The 22,372-nt window shown below is 38.9% G+C and overlaps 1 protein-coding gene across 2 annotated transcripts in view; it reads left to right on the top strand.

The window, feature by feature from the left end:
* LOC120518734 (basement membrane-specific heparan sulfate proteoglycan core protein-like) overlaps window positions 1-22,372 on the top strand; it is a 92,958-nt gene that overhangs the window by 25,056 nt on the left and 45,530 nt on the right. For both annotated transcript variants that reach the window (XM_039741676.1, XM_039741677.1), the window contains exon 3: window positions 12,283-12,567. In XM_039741676.1, the coding sequence (XP_039597610.1) occupies window positions 12,283-12,567 (285 nt within the window). The remainder of the gene's footprint in view (window positions 1-12,282; window positions 12,568-22,372) is intronic.

Genomic DNA, 22,372 nt, shown 5'->3' with positions numbered 1-22,372 from the left:
AATTCGGACCCAGAACAGATTCTCAGCACTCCGCAGCGCGCCTGTGGAAACTGAGAATAAGAAAGTGCTCATAATTGGTGATTCCATATTGCGGAATGTTATAATTCCAATATGTTAAACCAGCAGTTAATGTTAAATGCCGTACAGGCCCAATATTTCTGACATAGAGTCTGCATTGAACCATGTCGCTGACGATGTAGTATTTACCTTATTGCTGCATGTCGGCACTAATGATATTTATTTACAGCAATCTGAGGTATTAAAGAGGAACTTCATCTCTCTATGCACCAAAGCTAAAAGAAAATGTTGGAATTTAGTTGTATCTGGCCCCTTACTAAGATTATATAGAGGGGATGTGATTTATAACAGATTGCATTCCTTTCACTGCTGGCTAGAAAGCTGGTGTGCAAATAAAAGCATAGCATTTGTGAACAATTGGGATGATTTTTGGGAAAGGCCTGGATTTTTCAAAAGAGATGGTCTTCATCCTAACTGGAGGGGATCTTAAGTATTATCCCAAAATAGAGCACCATCCAGGCCGCAGTCATGTGATCTTAAATCACAGGCTGTTGTTTATCCCACCTGTTACTATCCTGAAGCTGTTACCCATAATCCCTGTTGTGGGGCATCCAGTAAATTTAGTCTTGATGCAAACCTTAAATTACTTGATAACCAAAAAATAAGGTGTATAATTAGACCAAGGGATAAAACCAGACCCTCCACCAGGGGCATCTGTAATAGAAATTTACTTCAAATTAAAACAAAAATATATCTCCAGTTCAGAAAGAAGCAAGCAGATTTAAATGCTGCTTATTGAACATTTGTTCTCTTGGCAGTAAAGCTGTTTTGGTAAATGATATTATATTAAGTACAAAATCTGATCTGTGTCTTCTCACTGAAACCTGGCTTAGTAAATGTGACACTGTTCCCTAGCTGAGGCGTCACCAGATGGATACTCGTTCCTTCATAAGTCTAGAGATTCTGGTCAGGAGGAGGCCTTGGAATAATTCATTGTAACAAAATGCAAATCATGTCTAAAAATTAGGCAACTTTACATCCTTTGAGGCATTCATTTTAAATATTAAAACAGATTCAACACAATTATAGTGCTAGTCTACAGACCACCAGGGCCATATTCATTGTTCATGACTGAATTTAGCAACCTTTTATCTGATTTGGCTATAAATTATGATCATGTAGTACTGATGGGGGATTTTAATGTACACATTGATGTGGAAACTGACACTTTTAGCAAATGTTTTACTTATTTGTTAAATTCAGTAGGATTTTGTCAGATTGTCAAAGGTCCAACTCATAATCATAACCACACATTAGATTTAATTATAACTTACAAAGTTGAAATTCAAAATTTAAATATTACTCCATTAAATGAAGTTATTTCTGATCACTACTTAATTACATTTGATTTAGTTCTGCCCTTGCCAACGCGCTCACAGATTAAAACAAAGACAATGTGACATCTAGATTGTAATTCTGCTTCAAAATTTATAGATACTTTGAGTAAGTCGAGTGTAAACATGGAAAACAATTTAGATCAGCTAACATCACATTATAATGTGATCTTGAGAGATGCTCTGGACGCAGTGGCTCCCCTTAAAACAAAAGTGACCAAAGAACATAGAAACTCTCCCTGGTTTAATGAAAACAATAAAGCTCGAAGTGTCGAAATGTGGAACGCAGATGGAGAACAACAAAGCTACATGTCTTTCAAATTGCATGGACAGAGAGTGTTAAAAAATATAAAAAAGCTCTCTTTAAAGCTCGCTCAGAATACTATTCTACAATAATAGATAGCAATAATAAAAATCCTCAGGTACTGTTTAGAACAGTTGCTAAATTAACAAATGGGAATTCAGATCTACAGTGCAAAATACCAACAGATATTAGCAGTACAGACTTTATGAACTTCTTCAATGAGAAAATTAAAAATATAAGATCCCAGATCTCAGCATCACAGTACAAACCAAATACTAGCTTAGCAGACTCTGCCTCACAATGCATTCAGCACTTTAGTAACTGAGCAGGAAGTCTTAACTTTAATTTCTAAAATGAAGCCCATTGCTTCTTCCCTAGATCCAGTGCCAACAAAACTAGTAAAAAATGCAATGGATGTACTTGCAGCACCTATTCTAAACATTATCAGTAGTTCATTATTGCATGGCACAGCACCTGATGCACTAAAAGGGGCATTAAATTATTACTTAAAAAGTCAGACCTAGACCCACACTTACTAAATAATTACAGGCCTATTTCAAATTTACCCTTTCTCTCTAAAATTTCTAGAAAAAGTAGTCCCCAATCAGCTTCAGTCACACCTTACACATTACAATTTATTTGAGAAATTCCAGTCTGGTTTCTGCACTGGTCATAGTGCAGAAACGGCACTAACGCGGGTTGTAAATGACATTCTGATATCTTTTGATGAAGGAAACTCCACTGTAATTATGTTGTTAGACTTAAGCACAGCGTTTGACACCATTGACCATTCTATTTTACTGCACAGGCTAGAAAATGATGTTGGGCTTACATGCACTGTGCTCGCTTGGTTTAGTTGTTATTTATCAAATCGATTCCAATATATACAGAAATGTGCTGACAGGACTCCATCATTATACACAGAAGTTCAATATGGTGTCCCGCAGGGCTTAGTACTGGGACCTTTACTGTTTTCACTTTACATGCTTCCACTGGGATCTATCATTAGGAAACATAATGTTAATTTTCAGTCGTATGCAGATGACACCCAGTTATAACTTTCATTTAAATCAAATGAAGTTTCTCCGATGTTGTCTTTAATTAGTTGTGTTTTCTAAATAAACAGGATCGTGAGAAATTAATTCATGCATTTATTTCTAGTAGGATTGACTACTGCAATGCGGTGTTCACTGGATGTTCAAACTGTTCTTTATACAGCCTCCAGTTAATCCAAAATGTTGCAGCAAGAATTTTTACAAGAAAATACGAACACATAACTCTAGTTCTTATGGCACCGCCCGCGTAGTAGTGAAACAGGACAAACTTTAAAAGTCAATAAACAAACAGGTATTGCTAGCTAAGCGGAGGCAAGGAACACTCCAAAACGTGGCGACAGGTAGACTGATTCGAATGGAGACTGACATGTGAGTGAGGAGGGCCCTGCCTGGCTCTCCACTTCTGAGGTCCTGTCTCCCCCTCCCCTCAGCCCGCAGCCTTTGTCTCAGATTAGTGTGAATAAATTGCTCCTGCAAGCGAACTATGATACATAGCTCGATGAGGGAAGTCACAAAATCAACCAGAATGTTCAAGCAAATTATAGAAAAAAACCCGATCTAAATCTGTTAAGTAGTTCTCTCGTGAAAAGTACCGACAGACAGACAGATGTTGGATTTTATATATATAGAGATTAAACTATAGACCAGAGGTGCTGTTTGTTCTTTCATTGTTATCAAAATGAAATTCTGTTGGGTTATTGTTCAGTGACCATAAAAATACTAAAATAGATAAAATTTAATTACAATACATACTTTATCTGATTAAATATATACAAAATGAAGAAAATAAAATGCTTCTCATAATTACAAGCTGTCATATTGTTTAATTCTTTTCTGTAATGTACACAGTTTCGCCAATATACAGTAATATAAATAAGTAATATAAATATATATATTATGGGGTATAGCCCGGACACAGACAGGAAGACATGATGATTCACCACACACACGTTTATTTTCACTATTATGTACAATAATAAGTGCGCACAATCCCAGTGTCACAGCACCAATCACCCCTAAAGTCCAGGCCTTTCACAATGCCTTTCTCTTCTCTTGTCCGCCTGCACTCCTCTCCTCCGAGCTCTGTCCTCTTCCTCCCAACTCCAGCCATCGAATGGAGGGAGGAGGCCCCTTATATCCACACCTGGACAAGCTCCAGGTGCTTCCCGACACTCCCCTGTGTCGTAGAAGTGCCGGCTGCGCACCTGGAAGCACTCCGGGTATCCCTGTTCCTCTTCCCCTAAGCACTTCTGCCACACCAGGGCTCCGAAGGTAGCAGGGCGCCCCCTTGCAGTGACCACGGGCCCCTACAGGGTTGAGCTTCCAAGCTCCCTACCCGTGGTCCCCAAAACAACCAGGGCAGTCGCCCCAACATGGTCTGGGGAAGGCGCAAGCCCTCCTCTGGTCCTCCTGGGCTTCCCGGCCGGGTCGCCTCCCCAGCCATCTCTGACAATATATATTAATTGATGTTGGAAATGAAACAGTTTTTAAATGTTAATTAACTTGCACTTACAGGTTTTAATCATTTTAATCATTAACTGCACTGCAGCTGTTTGCTGTTTTATACAGGTGTTTTTTTTTTCCTTTACTGTATCAGCAAGACGTTCGTAATTCTTGAGATAGAATTATACAGTGGTGTGAAAAACTATTTGCCCCCTTCCTGATTTCTTATTCTTTTGCATGTTTGTCATACAAAATGTTTCTGATCATCAAACACATTTAACCATTAGTCAAATATAACACAAGTAAACACAAAATGCAGTTTTTAAATGATGGTTTTTATTATTTAGGGAGAAAAAATCCAAACCTACATGGCCCTGTGTGAAAAGTAATTGCCCCCTGAACCTAATAACTGGTTGGGCCACCCTTAGCAGCAATAACTGCAATCAAGTGTTTGCGATAACTTGCAATGAGTCTTTTACAGCGCTCTGGAGGAATTTTGGCCCACTCATCTTTGCAGAATTGTTGTAATTCAGCTTTATTTGAGGGTTTTCTAGCATGAACCGCCTTTTTAAGGTCATGCCATAGCATCTTAATTGGATTCAGGTCAGGACTTTGACTAGGCCACTCCAAAGTCTTCATTTTGTTTTTCTTCAGCCATTCAGAGGTGGATTTGCTGGTGTGTTTTGGGTCATTGTCCTGTTGCAGCACCAAGATCGCTTCAGCTTGAGTTGACGAACAGATGGCCGGACATTCTCCTTCAGGATTTTTGGTAGACAGTAGAATTCATGGTTCCATCTATCACAGCAAGCCTTCCAGGTCCTGAAGCAGCAAAACAACCCCAGACCATCACACTACCACCACCATATTTTACTGTTGGTATGATGTTCTTTTTCTGAAATGCTGTGTTCCTTTTACGCCAGATGTAACGGGACATTTGCCTTCCAAAAGTTCAACTTTTGTCTCATCAGTCCACAAGGTATTTTCCCAAAAGTCTTGGCAATCATTGAGATGTTTCTTAGCAAAATTGAGACGAGCCCTAATGTTCTTTTTGCTTAACAGTGGTTTGCATCTTGTAAATCTGCCATGCAGGCCGTTTTTGCAGGCCAGTCTCTTTCTTATGGTGGAGTCGTGAGCACTGACCTTAATTGAGGCAAGTGAGGCCTGCAGTTCTTTAGACGTTGTCCTGGGGTCTTTTGTGACCTCTCGGATGAGTCGTCTCTGCGCTCTTGGGGTCATTTTGGTGGCCGGCCACTCCTGGGAAGGTTCACCACTGTTCCATGTTTTTGCCATTTGTGGATAATGGCTCTCACTGTGGTTCGCTGGAGTCCCAAAGCTTTAGAAATGGCTTTATAACCTTTACCAGACTGATAGATCTCAATTACTTCTGTTCTCATTTGTTCCTGAATTTCTTTGGATCTTGGCATGATGTCTAGCTTTTGAGGTGCTTTTGGTCTACTTCTCTGTGTCAGGCAGCTCCTATTGAAGTGATTTCTTGATTGAAACAGGGGTGGCAGTAATCAGGCCTGGGGGTGGCTACGGAAATTGAACTCAGGTGTGATACACCACAGGTAGGTTATTTTTGAACAAGGGGGCAATTACTTTTTCACACAGGGCCATGTAGGTTTGGATTTTTTTTTCTCCCTAAATAATAAAATCCATATTTAAAAACTGCATTTTGTGTTTACTTGTGTTATATTTGACTAATGGTTAAATGTTTTTGATGATCAGAAACATTTTGTGTGACAAACATGCAAAAGAATAAGAAATCAGGAAGGGGGCAAATAGTTTTTCACACCACTGTAAATATGGATTACCATTTTAATTATGTAGTGCTTGTTTCTTACCAAAATTATGCTGTATGAGAAACACCAGCAAATAATAAACAGAGTACAAATCTTTATAAAAGCCTATTGTTTACTAAGCAGCAGTTTCAAATTTGTCTTTATCTTTTCTTTATCCAATTAAAAGTGTAAGCTGCTGCATTTTAAACAAGCTTGCTGCCCAACCTCAAGCGGTGTCCGTTTTAATTTAAAAGACAAAATAAAAAGGTCTGAATTCCTTAAAGTAGCTTTTCTTGCTGTTTGTCTAGTTGCACAGGACGGCTTCTCCGATTACTTTTTTTTTCCAGTTTATTACTTCACTTTCTTTAACGTAAAAGCTAATGTTCCAATCATCTCTCGCTCTCTGATAAAACGAGCCTCCACTCATTGCGTGTTGCTCACACTGCGAAATTTTGCTGAAAAAAAAATACACGTTGGCTCAACTACTGTAATACCTTTGCCTAAAGGAGCACTACAACTAAATTACCATAAAGCTTAGGAAAGCAGGGGCTGAAAATATCAGTTTTTGTGATCAGCCAATTCAGTCTTTTTTAGTGAAAATCGACTGATATGGATCGGCAGCCAATCGATCAGAGCACCCCGAATATTTTCTAATATTAAATCTATGTGTAAAGCTTTGAAACTCTTTTAGAGAAAATGAACTATAATGAGCACCTTTGGTTCATATGTGAGGACCTGAAAGTTCTAGGTATCTGAGTGGGTCAGCAGTTCAGGCCTCACAAAACTCCCATCTATGAGTGCGACGGCAGAGCCAATAACTGACATCAGATTCTGGGGGAATGGCCAGCAAGGAACAGGCTACATCTTGGTGTAATAAACATCATCAGATCTCACTTGGTGGACCCAGATTAAGTGCTACAAGCACCACTTCATATTATGTTTGGTTTAATAGAGCAGTCTGTCAAACCCCTATGAAGAGATGGAGTCTGTTTCATGAATTTGTGCCAAATGCTTCCAGGTGCGGCAAGGTGGCGCAGTGGGTAGCGCTGCTGCCTCGCAGTTTAGAGTTTGTATGTTCTCCCCGTGTCTGGGTGGGTTTCCTCGGGGTGCTCCAGTTTCCTCCTAGAGTCCCAATACATGCAGGTTAGTGATTGGTGATTCTAAATTGTCCCTAGTCTGTGCTTGGCGTGTGTGTGTGTGCCCTGCGGTGGGCTGGCGCCTTGCCCGTGGTTTCTTTCTTGCCTTGCGCCCTGTGTTGGCTATGATTGGCTCCAGCAGACCCCCGTGACCCTGTAGTTAAGATATAGCGGGTTGGATAATGGATGGATGGATGGATGGATGCTTCCAGGTTTATCTGAGGAGAAAATGATTTTTGCAGGACCTGATATTGGAAAAATGATTTCTGATTTAGGATTTAACGCTACAATGGATGACCTGAGATGAGAGGGTGGCGGATCTACTAGGAAACTAATGAAGCTTAAGCTTCTGGGCATCTAATCCCAAAGTACCCCAGAAGCAACTTTAATCCATGTTGATTAAACTGACATTTATTTGTGAATCAAAAATTAAGACACAGTATTATTAGTTTCAAGTGTTCTACTAAAATGACCTAAACATTGTCACTTGGGGGCCTCAGAGCTGCAGACAAGAAAACATCTTAGTCTTTGAATAGGAGACAACACCTCATAGGGAATCGCGAGGACCCTACAGCGGACTACTGCCTTCTCCTTCTATTGCTATCAGTGTTTTTCAGCACTTTGTGATTTATATTTCTATCTTTATAAATCTTCTTTTATACTTAATGTTCTGGTAAAGAATGATCCCACGATCATTAATGATGAATATTAAAAATAAACGTAAACAGCAAAAGAAATGAAAGTGAAGGATCCAAGCTATTAAGAAATCCAGCCAAAGGTAAAATATACCATGAATTTAAAAGATTTAAATAAAAAAGAGCAAAGTGCAAGTCATTAAAACGGCTGAGTATTTTGGGGTGGGGTTCGATTTACTTTTGTCTGGAGACATTTTTATTATTTAGGAACCTTGCAAAACATTAAAAGTTCATAACAGAAATACCACTTTCCTGTTTCATTAAGCTGTTAAAATGACAGGAAAGAGACGACCGCCTCTGTCACACCATTAATACCTCTTTGAAAAAAGACGAAACCGTAGAAAATAAAAAAAGACTCCCCAGGAACACACAGCACAGAACTTCTCTCGAAGTGTTCAGGTGACAAATCAAAGTCACAAACATGTTTGTTAGGGTGCAAGAGTAGAAAAGAAAACAACTACATTACGTGCTTTTCTATCATATGAGTTTATTAATTTAAGGTGCGTTCATGTGTATTAGTCACACGTCAGTCAGTCAGTCAGTCATTCTCTAACCCGCTTAATCCTAACACAGGGTCACGGGGGTCTGCTGGAGCCAATCCCAGCCAACACAGGGTGCCAACCCAAAAACAGGACACACACACACACACACACACACACTAGGGCCAATTGTGATCGCCAATCCACCTAACGTGCATGTCTTTGGAAACCCATGCAGGCATAAGGCATAAGGGATGACCCGGGAAGCAAACCCACAGGTCTCCTTACTGCAGCGCTACCACTGCGCCGCCCATTAGTCAAATGTAATTCTAATAAACATGAAAATTGTGATGAAGATTTGTGCATAGCAAGCTTCCATTACCAGTTTTTTAAATAATATTACAATTTGCCATTTTTTATTCTTTACAGTTTTTATGCTGACACCTACTCCTGCTCCATTATCTCACATTCTGCTGTCACAATGGCAGTTTTTATTTTTTCTACTTATACATATTCTATTTTAAAAAGTTGTCTTCTTGCTCTCGTGCTTCAACTTCCCATCATTAAAGGTGTCATTTTTTTGTAACTTCTGCTCTACTTGGTCATCTTTTGGGACCACAGAAGACTCAAGATCACCCTCTACAGTTGAAAATTACAATTACAGGTATCTGAAAAGTGTTTAAGTTACACACATGTGTTTTTCAATCTAAAATGCAATTTGAACTAGTCAAAATTTTTTTGAAAATATTTATTTATATAATTACAGATATCTGATATTCAGAATGTGGTAGCACAAAGGTTAGACCTGCCATCTTATGGACCCACTGACCTGGGTTCAAGTCCTGTTTTTGCAGTTTGTGTGTTCTTGACATCCCAGTGACTAAACCCACTGTGGGGAGCAACTTCGCATACCTGGGGCAGGTCGCAAAAAAATGCATCTCTAATAAAGTACAGGCGCATTCACAAAATAAAGTTTCCCAAAGCAAACGGCTGTAGAACAAAAGCACATCCCATGGTCATATCCTGCACAAACAGGGAATCTGTGCAAAATTTGGCAGAGTTGGGTTCAGTGGTGTGGACTTTCATACTGGACAAACAAACACACACACACTCATTCAGTGTTATATATTCTAGCGGAAGTACTCAGTGTTACCTGAGTGTATTTGTAAAATTGGTTAAGGTACAAATCTAAACATGCATGTGATTTTTAAATGTTGATGCTTTTGTCACTGCTGGCTGAAATGTTAGTGGCCTATCAGTCGTTTAAATCAGTGGTCCTCAGCTTCAGTCCTGGTGGCCCCCTGTGGCTGCAGGTTTTTGTTCCAACCAGTTTCTCAATCAGTCAGTCATTGTTACCTTTAATTGATCTCATTGTTTGAATGGCTGACACGTTTGCTTGTTTTAATTTTTATTTTATAAAATGCAGTAGTGTCAGATTTACACTTTCATTTGCATTTTTTCTGTATCTTTAAATGCCACTTTGTTTAGTTTTTTTTTTAATTCAATTTGTGTGGAGTGTGCTTAACATATCTCAATACAGATAATTAATGATGAGCAGAGCAGACACCAACACACATCACTCTGAAAAGAGCAGCGACTGCAGTCTTACCTACTTGTATGTTTAACAGTAAATAATTGTCTCAATAACTAGAGCATTCAAAATTAAATAAAATAAAAAGAACAAACTGTTGCTCATCTAACATGTATAAATTCCCGCTTAATTCAGTAAAAATATAGGGGAAAACATTTTGTAATTTCTGCATGGATACAAAAACATAGAAATTGGGAAATAATGGCTTTCCTTAATTAAGATAAGAATCCAAGTAAGAGAAGAAGTGAGTTGGGACAAAAAACCTATCTATCATATAGTGCCTTTCACTCTATCTATCTATCTATCTATCTATCTATCTATCTATCTATCTATCTATCTATTATATAGTGCCTTTCACTCTATCTATCTATCTATCTATTATATAGTGCCTTTCACTCTATCTATCTATCTATCTATCTATCTATCTATCTATCATATAGTGCCTTTCACTCTATCTATCTATCTATCTATCATATAGTGCCTTTCACTCTATCTATCTATCTATCTATCTATCTATCTATCTATCTATCTATCTATCTATCATATAGTGCCTTTCACTCTTATCACTCTATCTATCTATCTATTATATAGTGCCTTTCACTCTATCTATCTATCTATCTATCATATAGTGCCTTTCACTCTATCTATCATCTATCTATCTATCTATCTATCTATCTATCTATCTATCTATCTATCTATCTATCTATCTATCTATCTATCTATCTATATCAGTGACTCTGCTCTCATGAGTCTGGTAAGTTTGTTCTTGTTGTGTTTGATAGGATTCCATAATTGCAGTAACTCCTTGTTAGGTTTTAGTATTTCCTGTTTTAATGTGCTTTCACAAATTGATGTTTAATCCTACATTAATAAACTGGTGGTCTTGTTGAATAACTGAATCATCGATAACAACATGTAAGCTACTGTTTCTTGTGTTTGTTATTCCCTCTATTGAAACCGTATTAATGATGAGACATTTGAAACTCCGTTTGAAGCTCTGTTTGCTAAGTGAGGGTAATTATAATATATGTGCAACATTTCATGAATATCCACTCAGCTGTTTTGGAGTAATGAGAGGTTTTTGCGGATTTGGCCATCCCATGACATCTTCCCAATACAATTTTTCCAACTCCAAGAAGGCCATGTTTTAAATTGCATGAACAATAACAGAAAAACAGAAAATAATCAAAGCAGACATAGCTGGTTCAGAGTAATGTGTACTTTTTGTGTTGATACCCCACCACACCACACCACACCATACAACACCCACCACCTACCTGCCATCATGACCAGTCAGTCAGTCATTCTCCAACCCGCTATATCTTAACACAGGGTGACGGTGGTCTGCTGGAGCCAATCCCAGCCAGCACAGGGCGCAAGGCAGGAAATAAACCCCAGGCAGGGTGCCAGCCCACCGCAGGGCACACACACCCACACACCAAGCACACACTAGGAACAATTTAGGATGGCCAATGCACCAAACCTGCATGTCTTTGGACTGTGGGAGGAAACCCACGCACACACGGGGAGAACATGCAAACTCCACGCAGGGAGGACACGGGAAGCAAACCCAGGTCTCCTTACTGCCAGGCAGCACTACCACTGCGCCACTGTGCTGACCGCCATCATGACCATAGAATCACTGATGTGGACTGTGCAGTAGATTTCACTGTAGGTTGAGTCAAACTTTACAGAATTTGCCAAATTCATTACTATTGGCTGAACCACTGTGGCGTGATATTGTGGTTTTGGTCTTGTGCTCCCCGTTACAAACCTGTTTCTTGATGGAACTTTTGAAAGAGCTTGAAATTGAGATCTGAAGTTATATTAACAGTAATATGCATGGAAAATTACATTAACTTTGAGTCATTCAATGTATTTCTGACCCAGGTCACCCCATCCCATTACAATCACCCCTCCTAATCAAATTTTTGACATACCATTAGTCTGGATTTTAAGATGGACCATCTGCAATCTTAATGTAAAATTTTGTGAAAATCAGTTCAGCTTTTTCTGATGATTGATAATCAAACAAACACTCAGATGATGCAAAATGAGGTCCTCGTGAGCAAAATAGATAAATAATATCAAACAAAAATGTAAAAGTACATACAGGGTATTATTTTATTCATATGGATATGTTACTTGAAATAACATTAAAAACCTAACTAAGCTAGAAAATAAAGTGTAAAACTGTTAAAAATCTCATCTCAGATGGCAAATTCCAGTAAAGTACACTTGAATCCTAGTCGCCTCACCATGTGGAGTTTTGTCATAAAGTCTCTGAGCCACACAAGCTTGTATTCCGGCTTTAGTGTTGTGAAGGTTGTTTTTCTCTTTTCACAGGGTTCATGTTCACCTCTAATTCATCTTTTCTTCTCTGCAGGTCTCTTAACGGCAACAGTGACACTGAGGGATCAGAGGGATCCTGTGTACGTTGGAGAAGATGTGACTCTGATCTGCAGCATTGAGGGTGGTTATACAGGCTGGAAATATCATTGGGAAAAAGATCATCAGACAGGGTGGATAAAAAGCAATGAACACACGGTGACGATCTCGTCTGTGACTGCGTCTGACGGTGGACAGTACCGGTGTATTGCCTACAGAGATGACCTCCATGCTGTTGTTTATGTCTCCACTGTCAGTAATTATTTTACACTGAGTGTTCATGGTGAGTGTGTATCTTCTAAGGGGCTGGCGATGGTCAACTATGATTCACCACCCAGCACAGATAGAGTAGCAGGAGTTAAATTTGATAAATATTTCTTTGAACAGTGTCAGCAGATTTTGTTTATACAATATGCCCCGTCTGGGGCGTCTCTTTGAATTTCTTGTGAGTTTATTGATTTGCCACGTTAAAAGAAATAAGAGGTGAAGAATTTGATGGAAATCTCACAGTGACATGAAGATCACTGTTTAATTTTGAGTTTAATTTTGGCCAGCAGTTGTACTCTAACTGCGACGTCAGATCAGCTTCTCTGACTTCTGTGGATTTGTAGAGCAAACCCGATGATCCTCCTGTAAAAAGAGAAGGAAGAGTCCAACTACTTTTTCCCCTCTGCTCATTAAACTGTCTGTCATGTCATGTCACCTAAAAATGTTTTGTCACCGACATGCAATGCTGCTACACATTTTAGGAAATTTCAAAAGGTTTCAATGCTGAAATACTGAGGACACTTTATTTTAGAAAACATATTCTAAATATTCTATGATTTCCTACTGAGGCAGTGATTGTGTGTCCAGTCCTCTCTTAGCTGCCATCAGACGTCTAAGTAACTCACATGACGTGCCTGACATCACTGAACTGACTTCACACAGCACTGGGATTTAAACCCTGATCCACAGTCTCTCATCACACCAGCTCAGTGATTCTAAAGGCTTAGTGTGAAGACTTTCTGTAGGTTGGTGTGAGTTCTCTACAGTAACGCTAATCGTTTGTACTTCTATTGAGGGGAGACGGAGGAACATCTAGACTTGACATGAGGCAAAAGGCACAGATGGAATCCTATTTGAAAGGGTTTTCAATTTCGGTTATAAAAAGGCGCGACAGGCTCCATAGCACACAAGACAACCAACTGTATTTTCCCCAAACTGACTGTCACAGGTAATCTTCTGGCAATGGGAGTTTTTAAGACCGCCTGCTAAGATGTTTAAAGAGGCTAACAAAGAGATATGCATTTTGTTTGAGAATAAAATCAAAAAATAAAAAGGGATCTTTCCCAAAAACTGAAAATTGAATAGAAAACAGAAAGAAGTCTTTCTAAGGGTAGCAAACTGATTTTTTTTTAATCCAGTGTTTTATTTACAGTGTTTTACTGTAATCATATTCGGACAAGAATTAGAAATAATCATTCACCACAATTCAATTATAATAAGCCAATAAGAAAAACACTTAGAAGAAAACCAAGTCGAGACAAACAAGCTTTGAGCTGAAAGCAGGGTATGAATGAAGACAATCTAATCACACTTGTTTACTGGTCAAGTCCGTATCTCACAATGAGGGACTCCTGCACTGCATGGTAATTTAAAATGAGTCTTCATGACACAAGTCAGAGAAGGGGGTTCCTAACATCCAGACAAGACACTCTAGCAACTCCTTATCTGTCCTTAGCAGCTTCTAAAATGGCGATGTGACACATTTAAATCTTAAAATTTTTTTTTATTTACATTTTTAACAAAGAAATCAAATTCAAAGCTATAGGATTTGTAATATATACAGTATATATATCTTTTGAACCAAGAAAAAAAAAAGCAGTGATCCAAAGCATAAAAAAATTTCTAACCTGACAAAACAGGTTTCCCATTTCCTATCAGACCCCAGGAGATCATTTGGGGTGGAAATTTGAAAGAAGCAAAGATGAAAATACAAGTGAAGCAGATCTTCACCATCACCCTTCTCACATAAAGAGGGCACAGATGTTGAACTGCAACAGGAGAGCTTTACTGACATTTCAGTGACGCCATTCAGTTAAATATGTCAGATGAGAGGCTGAGACCAAAGTCGCCTCTTCAGTTCACATACCGTTGAGTGTTAGACGAAGGAGATTTGTCAACATTGGCGGCACTCACAGAGTAGCAGTCAGACTTACAGGTTGTTGTCTTGTATCTTTACAAATGAAAATGAGACACCAGATTTGTTCTGTGATACAGTTGTTAATTATGTCATTTTTTTTTATTTTATTGATTTTATTGTAATCATTCCATACAGATATATCAATTTTTACAAAAAATAGGGATTGAAAACAAACCAACCCCTACCCCTGAGAAAGAGAGCATGGCCAACAGTGTAAAACTTAAAGCTAGTAAAAATAAATAAATTGATGAGTTTAATAGGCGGATAAAGATAAACGGAGAAGAAAAAGAAATCGGAAGAGAATCTGCTTCCTCAGTGCTTTTAAGTGCTTATTCTAAAATATTATTGATTAGATTCTGCCGGGTTTTGAAAAAGTTCTGCACAGATCCTCTAACTGAAAATCAGATTTTTTCCAATTTCAAATAGTATAAAACATCAGTTACCCACTGATTTAAAAGAGGAGAGTTAGGATTCTTCCAGTTTAGCAAAATAAGTCTGTGTGCCAATAGTGTAGTGAATGCAACCACAGTTTGTTTGTCCTTCTTCACTTTAAACCCATTTGGAAGAACACCAAACACAGCTGTTAATGGGTTAGGAGGGATTGGGACACCAAGGCTGTCTGAAAAGCACTTAAAATTGTTGTCCAGAGTGATGTTAATTTGGTGCAGGCCCAGAACATGTGACCCAGTGAGGCTGGGACTTAATGGCAGCGTTCACAGGTTGGATCTTGACCTGGAAACATTTTGGACAGTTTTAAGCGAGACAGATGTGCTCAATATATAATTTTGAGTTGAACAATTGTATGCTTTGCGCATATGGAGCTCGAGTGAATTCTCTGCACTGCTACCTTCCACTCCTTTTCTGATATATTGAGTGATAGATCTTTTTCCCATTGTCATCTAAGATTTTTGAAAGGGAGGGACTGTAAAATAATTTAATATATTGCAGAAATGCTGTCTTGAGTCCTCAAAACTGAGCAATATTTTTTCCAGCATAGAGGAAAGTGGGAGATGGGGAAAATCGGGCAGGTTCTGTTTAACAAAGTTTTTAATTTGAAGATAGTGAAAAAATGTGTTGCTGGAAAGTTAAATTTGGAATGTAATTGTTCGTAGGAACCAAAGACGTTGTCTATGTACAGATCTCTAAGCAATTTAATCCCAAATGTTTTCCAGACATTAAAAACTGCATATGTTTGCGAGGGTTGAAAAAAGTGGTTCTCATGCAGAGGTGCCACAGATTAAAGATTCTCCATCTTAAAGTTCTTTCTACATTGGTTCCATATTCTGAGTGAGTGAAGCACAATTGGGTTATTAGTATATTGGCGATAATGTGCATTTATTGGGACACAAAGCAGGGAATATAAAGAAGTACTGCTTGGATTTTACTTCTGTTGCAGACCAAGCCTGTGTATGCTCATCTATTTGTGTCCAGGTTTTTATAGTTTGTATGTTTGCTGCCCAGTAAGAAAACTGAAAGTTAAGTAGAGCCATGCCGCCTTCTGTCTTAGGTCTTTGTAGGGTCGCTCTTTGGATACATGGATGTTTTAAGTTCCAAATAAATAAGGTTATGGTTGAATCTAATTGCTTAAAAATGATTTATTGATGTATATTGGAATGTTTTGAAATAAAAAGAAAAGCTTAGAAAGGATATTCATCTTAACAACATTAATTCTTCCAGTTAGAGTGAGATGAAGGGTTGACCATCTATGCAAGTTTTGCTTAATTTTTTCCATACAGACGGCAAAATTTTGTTGGTAAAGAGCTTTATGTTTACTTGTGATATTTACCCCTAGGTATTTAAACTGATCTTCTATACTAATAAAAGGCAAAGCCCTCACTCACTCACTCACTCACTCACTGACTCATCACTAATTCTCCAACTTCCCGTGTGGGTGGAAGGCTGAAATTTGGCAGGTTCATTCCTTACAGCTTCCTTACAAAAGTTGGGCAGGTTTTATATCGAAATTCTACGCGTAATGGTCATAACTGGAAGCAGTTTTTCTCCATTTACTGTAATGGAGATGAGCTTCAACGCCTTGGGGGCGGAGTTTCATGTGACATCATCACGCCTCCCGTAATCACGCAGTACATAGAAAACCAGGAAGACCTCAAAAGCGCTGAAGAAAACATGCATTATATAATTGAGAAGGCAGCTAAACAATAAGAAGCGAGCGAGTGACATATACAACCATATTCATGAGTTCTGCTACTTCGGAAACAAAGCACCATGTAAACCTACACTTTAAATTAAGTTCATAGACAGGCTGCCGCTGGCGTTTGTAATTTAGTGCCTGCCCATATAAGGCCGTCCGTCAGCGGCAATCCAATAGCAAACTGCCACTAAATATTCACGGGTGAAGGACTGTGCTTATGGAGAGGAAGATGAGATGGTCAGGGTGGTGTTTGACACAAACTCAGCGAAACTGCGAGAGAAAGTTTTAAGTGCCAGGACTAAGGTAACATTAAATACAGCCATGGACATAGCGAGATGGCACCAGCACAGCTGGGAACCTTCGATGCATGTACACGAGTGGCTCCGTGAACTGGCGCAGTGCACAGATAAAAGCAACAGTTCCAAAGAGCTGAACAAAACCGAATTACACAATTGAAAAGGCAGCAAAAAATATGAAGCGTCTGATACATACAAGCATATTCATAAATCCAACTACTGCGGAAACAAAGCACACGTTGGAAAAAGTCAATGTCCCGCTAAAGGAAGACAGTGTAAAAAAACCCGTGCATGCAGTGTGTCAGGTCTCAGATAAAGAAGAAGACGAGCTGTTTATTGATGCAGTAAGAAGCGAATCGATGAATGAAACCTGTCATCTTTACAGCGATTGACAAACACGGAATGTAACTTGAACACAACACATCCTACAAATACGAACCTGATTGAAAGAAATAATGATAATCAAATCCTTGATGACAGCAACACTCAGTAACACTCACAAAACAAATACTGTATATTGACAGTCATGTTACGTTATTTTTAAAATGTTCCCTTTTCTTTTCTAGCTTTTTAACACACTACTTCTCGCTGCGATGCGGGTATATATATATGTATATATATATCCCGATCTACATACTCGAATAATGGATACTTTATTAGCCATCAATGATTGTTTTGGTAAAGCCATACTCAGTGTATTCATTAGATGAGCGGTAAAAAGTAAGAGCGAGGGAGGATGACTTATTGAGGCATGCAGGCTGTAGTCTTGCGTCAACTCTATCTGAATTGCGCGATCACATTTGAAAAATATATCTTTTCAAGTTCTATTTAGTCCATATGTGTCAAACTCAAGGGCAGCGGGCCACATCCGGCCCGCGAGATCATTTTATATACTGTATTATTGTTATTAAAGCCCGGGTATATGAAGCGCTGGTAACACAATAAACTACAGATCCCATAATGCAGCGCTTCAGCTGCCTTGCCAACACTTACGCGTTAATCAAGTCTACCTTATGATGCTGCAAGTTATTGCGAAGCTAGCTCACACGATGCTGAAGAGAAAAGTTGATTCTGAAAATAGAGCCTTTAAAACCGATGGGAGGCTGAGTATATGTTTACTGAACCCGTGTGTCTCATTTGTGGAGCTAATGTGGCTGTAATTACAGAATTTAATCTAAGGCGGCACTATGAGACAAAACATCAGGGTAACCTGAATGAATGCAATGCAGAAGATACAGAAAGCAGAATAATTAAATAAGAATCTGACACTTCAGCGGACGTTTTTACCCGTGCACAATCACAAAGTGATTTCAAGTGAAGCTGCTTTTATGGGAGACACAAATGCACCAGTGCACTTGCCCCACTTTCCCTGTTGCCAAGTAATGTTAAACCAAGTCGTCACTACGGTGTTCCCAAATCGCACTTTGCTGATAAACTGGCGCACTGAGTTTGCGGCGCTTTGGTGACTTTGAAGAACAAAAAGTCCGTCTACATGCGGCTCGAACCTTGTGCATGTTTGGTAGCACATATCTGTGTGAGAAGCTCTTCTCAGTGATAAAGACTAACAAAACAGCACACAGGAGTCGCCTCACTGATGAGCACCTGCAATCCATCCTGAGAATCTCCACAACACAGAACCTCACACCAAACAGAAACGAACCTGTGCCAAAAAGATGCCAGGCGTCCAGCTCTAAAATGACATATGAGCAAAGACAACTGAATGATTTGATTTGTTATTGCTGAAAGGAACACATTTTATTTATATTTCCAGGTTTTGTTATGCAGCATGTTCATATTTGAATTTGTATAATTTTGACAGGATATATTTTTATGGAGAGCAAAATCTTTTGGGATATTTAAAATCTAAGTTTATTTTTATATAAAATTACATAAGAGTAAAGAAATTTGAATGTTTGTTCTTTTAACGTTTACTTTATTTCTAACTTGTATAATTTAGACAGGATATATTTTTATGGAGAGCAAAATATTATAAGTTGTTTAAGGTTTGAGTTGATTTATTCAGAATAATATTCCTGTCTGTTTTACCATTCCTACCAAAGATATTTCTGTCGACTAAATAAAAATTCCTTCTATTTAAAATTTAAATAGAACTTGAACAAATCTGATAGTTCATAATATCCACGCAGACTTGCACGTAAGAGCGGGAGTTATCCGTTTTAACAAGCAGCGTATTGCACTGATCTGAAATAGCTGTGTGTGTATATATGTAGATATATATATGTATGTATATATGTGTATATGTATAGATATGTATATATATATGTTTATGTGTGTGTGTGTGTAAATATATATATATATATATATATATATATATGACAACAACACTCATCACTCACAACAGTGACAAAACAATTACATTGACAATCATGTTACGTTATTTTCAAAATGTTTCCTTTTCTTTTTCATTGCTTCTTTAACATACTACTTCTCCTGGCTGAGCCTTGCATATTTTAACTAGTCAATGATAAAAGGGAAGGTGTCCAAGATAATATTATATGCTTGAGAATTCACTGGAAAGAGCACACTTTTATTCAGATTAATTCTGAGACCAGAGATCTTTTGAAATTCTGTAAGTGCTGTTAGGACTGCAGGCTCAGTATTTTGTGGGTCTGATATATACAGTACCGTATCATCTGCATATAGAGAAATTTTCCGTTCAAGTCCTTCTCTAATAATCCCCTTTATCTGATAAGCATTTCGACAGTGAACTGCCAGTGGTTCAATGGCAATTGCAAATAGCACTGGTGACAAGGGGCATCCTTGTCTGGTACCACGTTCTAGTTTAATGTAGTCTGAACAAATGTTGTTAATACAAACTGAAGCTTCTGGATTGGTATACAGTAGTTTGATCCATGCACAAATGTTTGGGCCCAAACCCAAATTTCTCTAATTTAGTGAAAAGGTAGTTCCATTCAATCATATCAAATGCTTTTCTGCATCCAACGATAATAATATCTCTGGGGTGTTTGGCTTTGCTGGTGAATATATTACATTAAACAGGCATAGGAGATTGGAAGGTAATTGTCGGCCTTTAATAAATCCAGTTTGATCTTGTGATATTACCGAAGGCAGCACTTTCTACATCCTTCTAGATAGGACTTTGGAGAGTATCTTAACATCATTATTCAGAAGTGAAATTGGTCTGTATGATGCACATTGTAATAAGTATTTTGTTTAGGAAAGACGGTGATTAATGCTTGCCGAAAAGTTTCAGGTAGAATTTGATTGTCTCTAGCTTCTGTAAATGTTGCTAATAAGAGGGGAGCTAGCTGAGTGGAGAATTTCTTATAAAATTTGACAGGGTAGCCATCAGGGCCTTCTGCTTTCCCACTCTGAAGTGACTTTATAGCATCTTGTAATTCTGAAAGTGCCAGAGGTTTATCCAGTTCCTCTGCACTAAGAATATTTATTTGTGGTATCTGTAATGTATCCAGAAATGCATTAGATTGTGTGTTGTCTTCTTTAAACTCAGTAGAATATAAGGATTTATAGTAGTCTCTAAATGTGTGCATTATATTTTTATGGTCTATGATTTTATCTCCGTTCGTGTTGGTGATTGCTGGGATTGCGTTGCAAACTTCTTATTTGTGGATTTGTTGAGCTAAGAGCTTATTAGCTTTCTCTCCATGTTCATAGTAATGATGTCTTGATTTAAAAATGAGTTGTTCAGTTTCTTTAGTTGTTAAGAGGCTGAGCTGTTGATTGAGTTTGTTAATCATTTCTGCCTGACAGCAGACTGTACAGCATCTGTCCATTAGGTGGGCTTCACTCTTTATCACCTTAAACTGAATAGCCGTACTTAAGCTACATCAGAGCTAACTGGAGCTCAGGTCCAGTGCTTCTGATTTTCAGCCCTCTGCACCCTGGGACCTCCAAACGTGCTCCTGGACCCCAAAATCCCACTTTCTTGGCTGAGAGGTCAATATACTGGAAGGTCCGGGGGGTCAGACGTGCACAGGACACTGCCTCCCCTGGATCGCTAGATGATAGCAGTGGCACCTCAGATTCCTGCAGGGCACCACGGGAGTTATACTTTGGCGCAGCCTTCTTGGGTTCTGGGGGGCCACAAAGGGGAGCTGCACAGCCCCTACTTTGGTTTTCCACCACACCTGGGAGTACTTCCACATAATGCTGTAGGATAAAAGGAGCTGCCTCACTTCATTGGGGGAGCCAGAATCAGGAGGTAGAGAGACAAAGCTTGCCAGAGGAGGAATACAGGCAGAATGAGGAAGAGAAAGAAGGAAAGAAATGATTGTGTTTATTGGTGCATTTGTGCTGTGTTCTGGTATTGTACTGTACTGCCAGTGCGGAACGAGGGAAAAGCACTTCCCCACTTAAATAAAATGTTTGTGTTGCAGAGACTTGTGCCTAGAGTCTGTCTGTGTCAGGACTGGGCAGCCGGTAAGGCCCCTGGCAGCCACAACTTGTAGATGCTGACATGGAGGTTCAGAGATAAATGGAACAGGATCGAGGCAATGGGCACATAGATGCATAAAATAGGGTCTGATTAGAACGAAAACTCAAAATCAAGTGTGCAGCACAGTGTGGACAGCAGAACAATTTAAGATTGCAGCACATCCTAGTGATATACAACTGCACTGCACTCTGGTGCTTAAATTGCAGTTTTTGGGGTATTTTTGGGTATTGTTACATAAGGATTTAAGACAAACAAAAGGAGACCATTCAGTCTATCAAGCCTGTTTGTTGAGGTAATAGCTAAGCTGTCCCAATGTCTCATCCAGATACTTCTTAAAGCTTGTTAAGGTTTCTGCTTCAACTCCATGGCTTGGTAGTTTGTTCCAGAGTCCCACAACTCTGTACTGGTGCTACATGAATGGGGACGTCTTAAATGTGTTCTCTGCCCAGTTGTGCCTTTTATAGAGTTGTCCCGTTTATACGGTCTATTGTGTGTTTGTTTAAATGCTTTCTCCCTGAAAACAAAGGGGGAAGGAGAATGCTATAGAGCCATGACCCCTCGAGGTAATTGTCCATGTTAATCATATCAATTCCATCCATGCCTTTGCTATATATACAAGATGACTAAAGAAAACAAGGGAATCAGTTACAACCCGAACACTTCACAGTAAACCAATGACAGACGCCTATACGGAATTTACACCCTTTTCACGCTTGCTGCTTTTGATGCCAAACATTCAACTCCTTTACCATCTCTACACAAACCCCAGGGTTCATGCCGACATGCAGATGACAGCATGGTGAGACTGGTTTTTGTTTTGAACAGCCATTTTCGTCTGTATGTTATTTACTGGGGACACTTATCAGCCAGACAAGGTTCACTCTCATTACTCGGCCGTTTACTCTTTTGGACTTTAATTTGTTTCGTGTTCTCCATGTGTTGTATTTGTTCCGTGTTCATTGTAGGGACAAGGGAGAGTTTGTATTGCATATTTATTGCTGCACCTTTTATTAATAT

This window comes from Polypterus senegalus, chromosome 18 (assembly GCF_016835505.1).
Source record: "Polypterus senegalus isolate Bchr_013 chromosome 18, ASM1683550v1, whole genome shotgun sequence".
Classification (NCBI taxonomy): domain Eukaryota; kingdom Metazoa; phylum Chordata; class Cladistia; order Polypteriformes; family Polypteridae; genus Polypterus; species Polypterus senegalus.
The sequence above is the reverse complement of the archived record's forward strand: the minus strand, read 5'-3'. Positions and strand labels throughout refer to the sequence as shown.